The 12,105-nt window shown below is 36.7% G+C and overlaps 1 protein-coding gene across 1 annotated transcript in view; it reads left to right on the top strand.

Annotated features, from left to right (window-relative positions):
- LOC107595569 (spermatid perinuclear RNA-binding protein-like) overlaps nucleotides 1-12,105 on the top strand; it is a 69,895-nt gene that overhangs the window by 51,777 nt on the left and 6,013 nt on the right. Inside the window, exons 8-12 of the mRNA XM_016286003.1 lie at nucleotides 961-1,072; nucleotides 2,237-2,382; nucleotides 8,729-8,863; nucleotides 9,723-9,863; nucleotides 10,164-10,296. Coding sequence (XP_016141489.1) covers nucleotides 961-1,072; nucleotides 2,237-2,382; nucleotides 8,729-8,863; nucleotides 9,723-9,863; nucleotides 10,164-10,296 — 667 coding nt within the window. The remainder of the gene's footprint in view (nucleotides 1-960; nucleotides 1,073-2,236; nucleotides 2,383-8,728; nucleotides 8,864-9,722; nucleotides 9,864-10,163; nucleotides 10,297-12,105) is intronic.

Raw genomic sequence — 12,105 nt, 5'->3', positions numbered from 1 at the left:
GGGATAGATTAAGGAATTCAATGACGACAGACCATTGAATTTTTTAAAATTGGGGGTCAGTGGCGTAATGCAGACGTTACACTTCAGGTACATATTAATTGTCATTATATATTGTGGTTAATTATTCTTGTATAAGTGTATTTTAAATCCCAAAACCGTTCTGCTCTGTGTAGAAATGCATCTTTATGTCATAGATTAAATATCTTGCTTAAAAATACCTCAATCTGCTATTATTATTTTGAAAAAAATAAATGAAGTGATATTGAACTGTTAAGACAATCAAGATTCAAACACATTCATTTGTCATCCAAAAAAAATAAAAAATAAAAGAATTTGGCCAGTTTCCATTTGTACAAATTTTGCATGACTTTCAGTGTTTTCAGAAATATGATAAAAACACAAACATAATCAGAAGAGCTTCCATATATTGAAAATTATTAATGAATTGAGATGCCGTGTGTCAATCCTAGTGGCTAAATAGTCATATACACAGTTGTATATTATACAGTAAAAACAGTAATATTGTGAAATATTATTACAATTTAAAATAACTTCTCTATTTGAATGTATATTCAAATGTAATTTATTCCTGTGATCAAAGCTGAATTTTCAGCATCATTACTCCAGTCTTCAGTGTCACATGATCCTTCAGAAATCATAATAATATGCTGATTTACTGCTCAAGAAACAGTTCTTATTATTATCAACGTTAAAAACTGTTTGTCATAGTTGTTATGCTATATGGTATATTTTTGCATGTCTAAATGCTGTATGGGCCATTCAGCCTTACTGGATCTACTCTATTCTAAATATCTTGTATTTGAGGGATTAAACTGAATGGTTTTACAATAACCACAGACGTAATCTCTCATTTCTGTGTCACATAGGCAACATTTTGATGAATTGATAGTTCATGTAATAAATCAGTCTTTGAAAAGCGATTTGCTCTTCTGTCCTAAGCCTTTGGAGTTAATATGTGAAAAGGCCATCGCCACGTGCAACAGACCTCTGGGAGCAGGAGAGGCTCTGCGCCGGGTCATGGAGTGTCTCGCCTCCGGCATACTGCTTCCAGGTATGAGCACTTCCAGAAAGAAGCAATGAAATGAGTAACAAAAAACTATAAAAACAGTTTGAAGTTCTGGAGAAGAGCTCCAGCTTTCTTTGAAATATACAGTAGCTATATCTATGCATGGAGCATTTCTATACGTTATCTTTTATGGTTATTTCAATTTCAGTACATACACTACTGTTTAAAAGTTTGGGGTCAGTAAGATTTATTTAAATTTTTTTGAAAGAAGTCTCTTATGCTCAAGGCTGCATTTAATTGATAAAAAATACTGTCAAATCAGAAATATTGTGAAATATTATTACAATTCAAAATAAATGTGTTCTATTGTATTATATTTTAAAAGGTAATTTATTCTGTGATCAAAGCTGAATTTTCAGCATCATTACTCCAGTCTTCAATCTCACATGATCCTTCAGAAAGCATTCTAATATGCTGATTTGCAGCTCAAGAAACATTTCTGATTATTATCAATGTTGAAAACAGTCGTGCTGCTTCATAATTTTGAGGGAACCGTCATGTGTATATAGTATCAAATTTTGATACCTGATTTATATAAAAATAAAAAGAGTAAATAAAAAAAAGTAAACCGTATAAAATTATCCATTGTATATTAATAGATCTCTAATCTTATTTGGCTTTAAATAAGCCTTCCAACCTGAATATGCAAGATAAATGTGAATAAGTCCTGTACAGTGTGATGACAGCAGCGGTGTCACTATCAGATCTGGCTTTCATTTGCAAAGCTCTAGTTCCTGTATGAGGCCCAGAGGAATAATGGAGCCTCATTTATCTGCTCTTGACATAACTAGTCCATCCCTCGCTACACTTATACTCTTTTCTCAGTTATTTATTAATAATGAGATGCAGGCATTAATATTTGATTGGCTTGCATGGGAAATAAGCCTCAATGATATATACCTATGTGAACATAAAATATATATATTTGTATTGTACCTTCAGGGCATAGTTTAAATGATAAAGGTTGACTTTAGGGTTTAATTAACTCCTCACCTGCGATGATGGAGAGTAACTCACTAAATAATGAAACACTACAGTTTCCAGTAACTCCACAGCTCTTGACTGTGTCCTTGTCAACTATGTAAATTATGTCTGTTGGTGATTTGTATTTCCCCATTTATACAACACTCATTTTTGGTTTCCTCTCAGGTGGACCAGGCCTGCATGATCCCTGTGAGAAGGAGCTGACGAACACCCTGTCGGCCATGACGGATGAGCAGGCGGAGGCCATCACGTATAATGCACAGGTACAAGCAGTGTGTGTCGGGATGTGTGTGAGATGCAGGTGTGTGACCGTGAGAAGAGGAGAGCCGTGCTGCTCTCAGCAGAGCTTATCTCATCTGTACTGTCTAGATTACTGCCATGTGTCTCTCACGCACAAACACACTCACTCACTCACTCACTCACTCACTCACTGGTCTTATCAGTGATTCTGACCCTCACTCACTCACTCACTCACTCACTCACTCACTCACTCACTCACTCACTCACTCACTCACTCACTCACTCACTCACTCACTCACTCACTCACTCACTCACTCACTCACTCACTCACTCACTCACTCACTCACTCACTCACTCACTCACTCACTCACTCACTCACTCACTCACTCACTCACTCACTCACTCACTGACTCACTGGTCTTATCAGTGATTCTGACCTATATGTGTACGCACAAACACAAACACAAACACAAACACAAACACAAACACACGCACACAAACGCACACAAACACACACACACTCTCACTCACTCACTCACTCACTCACTCACTCACTCACTCACTCACTCACTCACTGACTCACTGGTCTTATCAGTGATTCTGACCTATATGTGTACGATACTCCTGTCGGCAGTGAGGCATGTCACAGCCCTGTGTAAATACACTCTGGCTGGTCAATGGATTAGAACAAAAATATTTTATTTTTTTTATATATATATTTTATATAATTTTATTTTATGTTTTTTCATATTTTATTCAATTTTATTTTATCTGCCATGTGTCTCTCACGCACAAACACACTCACTCACTCACTCACTCACTCACTCACTGGTCTTATCAGTGATTCTGACCTATATGTGTACGATACTCCTGTCGGCAGTGAGGCATGTCACAGCCCTGTGTAAATACACTCTGGCTGGTCAATGGATTAGAACAAAAATATATATATTTTTTTATATATATATTTTATATAATTTTATTTTATGTTTTTTCATATTTTATTCAATTTTATTTTATATTTCATTTTAACCAAACAGACATTGTTGACAAGTAGGTTCAAACTGAGTACAGTTATTATTATTATTTTTTAACCTACTTGTCAACAATGGCTGTGTATAAACAGTTGTGGCCAGAATGTTAATTATTTGATCAAAATAGGAGTTATTATATTGTTATTTTATTTAGTACTGTGCTTACTAAGAAATTTTTCATAAATATAGTACACAACATAAAATAATTGCTGAATTTATAAATATGATAACTTTCAAAAGTTTACAAACAATTCAATATACAAATATACAATATATTTGTATTGTATATTGTATATATTCAGTATACAAATTATTCTTAATACGTTTGATTACTAGATGATCCTATATTTTTTTTGTTTTGTGATGGTTGTTCACAAGTCCTTTGTTTGTCCTGAACCAAAATTGCAATTATTTTGTCTTCTAGGAAACATGCAAGTAAAATCAGAGATGGTGTTAAAACAAAACTAAATGAAAAAAGCACATTAAAATTATTTAATTTTATATTACCAGTAAAATCTTATTAAATGTACTGTGAATGTTTCATGTATCATCCAGCTCTAACACACACACATACACACACACACTCATCCCGATAGAGCACCTTGATGATTGGCTTTCTAATGAGCGTGGGAAAGTGATACGGCGCCGGCCCGTGAATCATACTCTCTGCCCCGGGGACTGTGTGTGTGTGCTGCATCTCTGAGTAGATTTCTGTAGCTCTCTTTTCCTTTGAACACTCGTGCAGTCGAGATCAGGATCACAATGTGCCTAATTGTTTCGCAGCAGATCGAAGAGGTTCAGTACAAACACACACCCTTCCTGACTCCAAACACACCACTGAAGCTAAGAAAATGTTTGATTGCTTAACGTATTTATCAAGTTGTATAATTAACTTAAAGAAGAAGAAAAAACTAAACCGCAGTATATTAAGTTTTGGGGAACATAATAATTGATTGTATATATTTGTTTTATTCATCTTCTACTTTAGTGAATGTGATGCGTCAGGGTTTTTTTTTTTTGGCGATAATGTGGGTATAAATGAGGATTTATTTTTACTGCAGTTTCCCGTAGTCATAAATGAGATGCATTTGGTGATATGCCATAGCAACGCCTACCTGCAGAGATACTGCATTCAAGAGAGAGTTTATGTCGTCACACAGGAGACTGAAAGATACTTATCGATGCCTGGGTAATCACTGGATTTGAAGAAAGGACAATGTAAATCTAGCTTCATTGAAATTAAATTTTAGCTTATTAAATTGTTTTTCTTAATGCTTATTAACCTTAAATATCACTTTAAACTTTAGTTTAGGAACAATATGTAATCACCAATGCTAAGCTTGTGAAACAGAGGGAAAGTGGGTGAATAATTATGCATTCAACTTTGTTGTAAGAAGTTTGGGGTTAGTAAGATTGTGATTTAATTGTTTTATTTTCGAAAGAAATTAAGCAAGGATGCATTGAATCGATCAGATTTAACATTTGTAATGTCACAAAAGAGTTTTATTTCAAATAAATGCTGTTATGTGAACTTTGTATTCATTCACTGAGGTCTTGAGTAATGGCAGCAGAAAATTCAGCTTTGCATCAAAGGAAAAAATACATTTTTAAATATATTCAAATAGAAAACAGTTCTTTGAAATTGCAGTACTGTCTTGACTGTATTTTATATCAAATAAATGCAGCCTTGGTGAGCATAAGAGACTTTAGAAATCATTGCAGAATGTTACCAACCCCAAACTTTATATAAAAATAATAATTATTATTATTATTATCAAATATATAATAAAAATCTGTAAGGAAATTAATGTGTAATCATATAATTTTTAATCATTTAAGCATGAACCTTTAAAGGGTCATGAAACCCCAGACTACTTTGTCTGAGATTTTAGCAGAGGTGTTTGTGTTGCTCATTATAGAAGACAATGTTAGCATCCGATAACTTTAACTGTTTGAGAACTTTTTTTGCGCTGTTTTCATCTTCCGGGTTTAAAATCGACATTGTGTTGACGTCAAAATTTCTGACGTGGCTAAGTACTATAGTACATCGATGACGCGTCGGTGTCTATTAAATTATTCATGAGACTGAGTGTTCTTATCCTATGAGAAGAGGCTTCGCTTAATTCACAACAGCATGTGTTGATTTGCTATGACAGACGCTTCAGACTGTGAGACTGCGTACATTATCTGAGAGAAACGATCATGGATCGAAGGAAGGAGAGCGTTTGTTTTTGCTTTGTTCGGCACAAACTCGATTCATTCACTTAGTGAGTGTAACCGTTTTTACAGCTCTGTGACACAAGCTGTCAAAAGACTTATATAAACGCAGGAAAGAATAAGCCTAAAAAGTTATCAGAGGTGCAACAGCGCGTTCATATATATGTTGTCGATGCAGAGTGCAAATGGCTGTGCATTTATTTTTATTTTTAAATTGATGGGAGCGAAATGAAACCCGAAGCTGTGTGTGTGTTGTCTGTCTCCCCTCTTCCCGCTCCGCTGCGCACCACTCCCACTTTTTTAGCATTTTTTAAAACTGTAGTGAGAACTAACCAGTGCTGAAACATTCACAACAGCATGTGTTGATTTGCTATGACAGACGCTTCAGACTGTGAGACTGCGTACATTATCTGAGAGAAACGATCATGGATCGAAGGAAGGAGAGCGTTTGTTTTTGCTTTGTAATAAGAGTTCGGCACAAACTCTATTCATTCACTTAGTGAGTGTAACCGTTTTTACAGCTCTGTGACACAAGCCGTCAAAAGACTTATATAAACGCAGGAAAGAATAAGCCTAAAAAGTTATCAGAGGTGCAACAGCGCGTTCATATATATGTTGTCGATGCAGAGTGCAAATGGCTGTGCATTTATTTTTATTTTTAAATTGATGGGAGCGAAATGAAACCCGAAGCTGTGTGTGTGTTGTCTGTCTCCCCTCTTCGCGCTCCGCTGCGCACCACTCCCACTTTTTTAGCATTTTTTAAAACTGTAGTGAGAACTAACCAGTGCTGAAACAGGGGGTTTCATGACCCTTTAAATATATCAAAAATGAAGTGAAGTGAAGGAACATCAGACTCTTCCAGTACGAACAGCTTTGTTGATTATCATGGAAGTGATCTAGTTTTATCAGGTGATGTAAACATTTTGTAACAATTCCAATAGTTCATCTAGAGTCACATGCGTGTCTTTTGGAAATGTTTATGTACAGTGGGTACGGAAAGTATTCAGACCCCCTTAAATTTTTCACTCTTTGTTATTTTGCAGCCATTTGCTAAAATCATTTAAGTTATTTTTTTTTCCCTCAATGTACACACACCACCTCATATTGACAGAAAAACACAGAATTGTTGACATTTTTGCAGATTTATTAAAAAAGAAAAACTGAAATATCACATGGTCCTAAGTATTCAGACCCTTTGCTCAGTATTTAGTAGAAGCACCCTTTTGATCTAATACAGCCATGAGTCTTTTTGGGAAAGATGCAACAAGTTTGTCACACCTGGATTTGGGGATCCTCTGCCATCCCTCCTTGCAGATCCTCTCCAGTTCGGTCAGGTTGGATGGTAAACGTTGGTGAACAGCCATTTTTAGGTCTCTCCAGAGATGCTCAATTGGGTTTAAGTCAGGGCTCTGGCTGGACTATTCAAGAACAGTCACAGAGTTGTTGGGAAGCCACTCCTTCGTTATTTTAGCTGTGTGCTTAGGGTCATTGTCTTGTTGGAAGGTAAACCTTCGGCCCAGTCTGAGGTCCTGAGCACTCTGGAGAAGGTTTTCATCCAGGATATCCCTGTACTTGGCCGCATTCATCTTTCCCTCAATTGCAACCAGTCGTCCTGTCCCTGCAGCTGAAAAACACCCCCACAGCATGATGCTGCCACCACCATGCTTCACTGTTGGGACTGTATTGGACAGGTGATGAGCAGTGCCTGGTTTTCTCCACACATACCGCTTAGAATTAAGGCCAAAAAGTTCTATCTGGGTCTCATCAGACCAGAGAATCTTATTTCTCACCATCTTGGAGTCCTCCATGCGGGCTTTCATGTGTCTTGCACGGAGGAGAGGCTTCCGTCGGGCCACTCTGCCATAAAGCCCCGACTGGTGGAGGGCTGCAGTGATGGTTGACTTTCTACAACTTTCTCCCATCTCCCGACTGCATCTCTGGAGCTCAGCCACACTGATCTTTGGGTTCTTCTTTACCTCTCTCACCAAGGCTCTTCTCCCCCGATAGCTCAGTTTGGCCAGACGGCCAGCTCTAGGAAGGGTTCTGGTCATCCCAAACGTCTTCCATTTAAGGAATAGTATAAGGAGAAATCAAGACAAAATGTCTGAGCTGCTCGCTTGTTTGCAATAAAAGTTAATGTTGATTAGGGGCTGTCAAGCATAAAAAAGCACCATGGAAGTAGTCCACATGACCCGTGTGGTGTATTTTAAGTGTTTTGAAGCCTTTTGATACTGGAACGTTACACACTTTTATGGAAGAGAGCAGCTTGGACATTTTGCGTAATTTTTTCTTTTGTGTTCTACGGAACAAATAAAGTCATACGAGTTTCAAAAGACTGGGTGAGGGTGAGTAAATAATGACAGAGTGTTTATGTTGGGATGAAATATTCTTTTAACAATATGCACTTTAAGCCAGAGTGTTGATGCGGGTGACTTGAGTTCAAGACTCGCTTGCATAATTTCCAGATCCTGTTGACCCCCTTTTTTTTTTTATTAATTTTCTCTGTAAAAAATAAAAAATAAATAAAAGTGGCCAAAACGTTTCATTTGTTTAGTGCTTCAGCCAACAACTGTTTTTATTGGTCTTGGTTTTGATTTAAATTAACTGATTAATCATAAATAAGCAAATATATTTATGTGTCCGCATTAATTATTATTATTATTTATCACACTAAGCCATATCAAGATTTTGGTTTAATTTCATTTAATTGTTCCACCCTAGATAGCGAAATTCTAAATTACAAAAGCAAACTTTTTTTTGGACAAATTGTGCACATTTAGACCATGGGCATGTATTAAAATAAACTGAATGTGATCCACTTTGATTTCATGATGACTTTACCGTAAAGCAGCTCTAAAAAAAGATAATTGTGTCATTATTTAGCTTAATTTAGTTCAGTGTTGATTGAATGTTGTTCAATGACAGGTTCATTAGTTATGAAGCAAAGCCTGTTCAATTATAAAGTAGCTCTTCATAAAATAATAGTATCATTATTCAGCTCAATTCAGTTCAGTGTTGATTCAGTTTAGTTCAATAATAGAAAAAGATTCACCGATATATAAAACAAGCTTAATTCAGCTGTAATCAGCTTTACACAAGACAATCATTTGGTTATTCGGCTCAGTTCAGTGTTGGTTCAGTTCAGTTGAATGACATGTTTTGCATCTAGGTGCGAACTCAGGGTCCTATTTTGACGGCCAGCGGGAAGAACCCGGTTATGGAGCTGAATGAGAAACGCCGTGGGCTGAAGTACGAGCTCATCTCGGAGAGCGGAGGAAGTCACGACAAACGCTTCATCATGGAGGTGGGCCTCACCAGACACAAATGTACCACTTTATCCCTGTTCGCCAATGAAAGACTGATTATTAGTGACGTTTGCTAAGGCAAGCATTACTGTTATTGTTATTAACTCATAGGGATTTGAACAAACATCTAACCCAAATATTAATCTTCGTTGTGTAACATGTCCCACGTTGTTTGTACTGCAGACATGAATGCCTTTAATGAATGACTCTCTCCTGAATTTAGATAAGGAGAGGGTTTTTCTGTAACTTTATGAATCAAATGTAGGTTTTTCACTTGGTGGATACTAAAATGCACAATAAATCCTTTAAGGAGAAACCCATTTTAGAGAATCCATAATATTGTGGTGCTGACTTTTTCACTGACAAGAACCATTCACATTTGCTTTAGAAAGAGTCAAAATCTACAATAGCGAAAAGTTTGGGAAAATTTTTTAAAGTCGCTTCTGCTCACCAAGCTTGCATTTATTTGACCAAAAATACAGTAAATACAAACAAACAAAAAAAACAGTTATATCGTGGAATATTATTACAATTTTAAAGTACTATTTTATTTTATTTTAATGTTTTAAAATGTAATTTATTTGCAAAGCTGAATTTTCAGCATCATTACTCCAGTCTTTAGTGTCAGCACCATAGGAATATATAATATTCAAACAGAAAACAGTTATTTTAAATTGTAATAATAGTTCACAGTATTACTGTTTTTGCTATATTTTTATGCAGCCTTGGTGAAAAATCCTAATTATTACATAGGGTTTACCAAAAAAAAAAAAAGACCTTATCATACATGTCATCTCACATTTCAGTCATTGATCTCATTTCCTGTTCAAAATCCTCATCCTGTGCTCTCGTGAGCAGGTGGAAGTGGACGGGCAGAAGTTTCGTGGTGCAGGGCCCAATAAGAAAGTAGCCAAAGCCAGCGCTGCCCTCGCAGCTCTAGAAAAACTCTTCTCTGGGCCTAATGCTGCTGGCAACAAGAAGAAGAAAATAATCTCTCAGGTAGGTCATCCGTTGCTTCGATTAGTGACCGATAACATCCAGATGGTGTTGTTCAGTATTCAGTGTGTCCATCAGATAACCGGGGTCAGTGCCTGATAATCCATGACTGCTCTAGATATTCTGTGATCGATGTTGCCTCAATGAAACTGAGACCTGCAGACTAATTCATCTCTTTTCTCCAGAAATCAATCTGTGACATCCCTACACTTGGTTTTACTGTAGATTCTTGTCGCTGATTAAAGCCTGTGGGGGTTATTAACTCTCTCTCTGTGTGTGTGTGTGTGTGTGTGTGTATTGTAGAGTAAAGGGGCATTAGCTGCAGCTGCTGCTGTGTCTGCCGTTGCGGTTCAGGCTGCACGAGGGCGAGGAAGACCCACCCTCACGCGAGGAGCCTTTGTCAGCGCTGCGGCAGCACCTGGATACGTCACACCAGGTGTGTATTTGATGCCAGACAGTGTTTCTAGAGTGACTACAAACCTCAAATAGATTTTTTTGGCACTTGTAAAATTACATGCACCAATGCATGTCTATTACAACTGCACCACTTTACCTACAACTTACACTTAGGGCTGGGCAGTAAATCGAATCCGATATATCGATATATTTTTTACTAATATATGGAATGAGGCAATACTGTTGATATCCATATAGGCCTACAGTAGTTTGATACGAGCGCATCTGAAAAATAGCGGAGGACACTGAGTGAGCTGCTGTGGGGAAAGTGCATAATCCAATGTGTTCTAAACATGTCTTTATATTAAGGGGTTTAAAATAACTCGTAAGATATAGTTAACACGTTTAGTTTAAAGCGGCTCGCTCCGATGCTCTGACAGACTCATGTTCTGCTGACAGAGAGGCTACTTGTGCTGTTTAATGTGTTTGAGATGTGCTTTTTCCCTCAGGGCATGGAAATATTTCCATTTCCCTGTCAGGACTGGATTAGCCTTCTGCATGATTCTCCGCTAAACTTCACAGACGTAATGAACGAGCGATGCCGTGCGCATGCGTGCCAAACAGACAGAGTGTAATGGAATAGGAGTGCAGTAATTCTGACTAAAATATACATTTTGCTAAAATATTTGTTGTTGTGCAATAAATGTGCCATATGTAGACTTTTACACCTACAAGTATATTTTTACAAGTATAGTGTATTTTTATGATAACAGTAGCCTAACTGTAAAAGTTAGACTATTGCAATGCGGTAATCAAAATGGCCTAATACAATTAGTCCTTTTTAGTTTAGTGACTTTAAGTTCTGCTTTAAGGAGCATTCTTTTTTATTTTTAGATTATAATGTTACAATGTTAGAATGTCATGTGATTTTAACCCTTTTTTGCACATAGGCTATTACATGGCCTAGCCTACATGGTTACATTCACTATATTTGTTTTCATTGCCTTTATGAATTTTGTTTCATTGGACAACATTGGGCAGGATGTAAACCAACATTTTAATAAATACAGGTTTTGTTTTTCATCCAAATAGAAAAATGTAGAAAATACCAAGATATATATTGTACTGTACAGTCATGGCCAAAAATATCGGCACCCTTGGTAAATATGATCAAAGAAGGCTGTGAAAATGAATCTGCATTGTTAATCCTTTTGATCTTTTATTTAAAAAATTCACTAAAATCTAACCTTTCATTGGATAATAAGAATTTAAAATGGGGGGAAATATCATAAATGTTTTTCTCTAAAACACATTGGCCACAATTAACGGCACCCTTTTATTCAATACTTTTTGAAACCTCCATTTGGCATAATAACAAAAATTTTCTCCTATAATGCCTCATGAGGTTAGAAAGCACCTGACAAGAGATCAGAGACAATTCCTTCATCCAGAATCTCTCCAGATCCTTCATATTCCCAGCTCCATGATGGTTCTTTTCAGTTCACCTCACTCATTTTCTATAGGGTTCAGCTCAGATGACTTGAATGGCCATAGCAGAAGCTTGGTTTTGTGCTCAGTGACCCGTTTTTGGTTTGTTTTTGGATTATTGTACGGTTAGAAGATCCAAACATGGCCCATTATAAGATTTCTAACAGAGTCACTTTTAGATTTTTTATCTGTTGGTATTTGATAGAATCAAAGATGCCATGTGTCTAAACAAGATGTCCAGGACCTCCAGCAGAAATATAGGCCCACAACATCAAAAATACAGCAGTATATTTCATTGTACACATGGGGTGCTTTTTATCCCCGTGTTCACCAAACCCATCTTGAGTGTTTGTTGCTAAAA

Source organism: Sinocyclocheilus grahami, unplaced genomic scaffold (assembly GCF_001515645.1).
Source record: "Sinocyclocheilus grahami isolate Dianchi unplaced genomic scaffold, SAMN03320097.WGS_v1.1 scaffold204.1, whole genome shotgun sequence".
Taxonomy (NCBI): Eukaryota; Metazoa; Chordata; class Actinopteri; order Cypriniformes; family Cyprinidae; genus Sinocyclocheilus; species Sinocyclocheilus grahami.
This window is presented reverse-complemented; position numbering and strand designations above follow the sequence as displayed.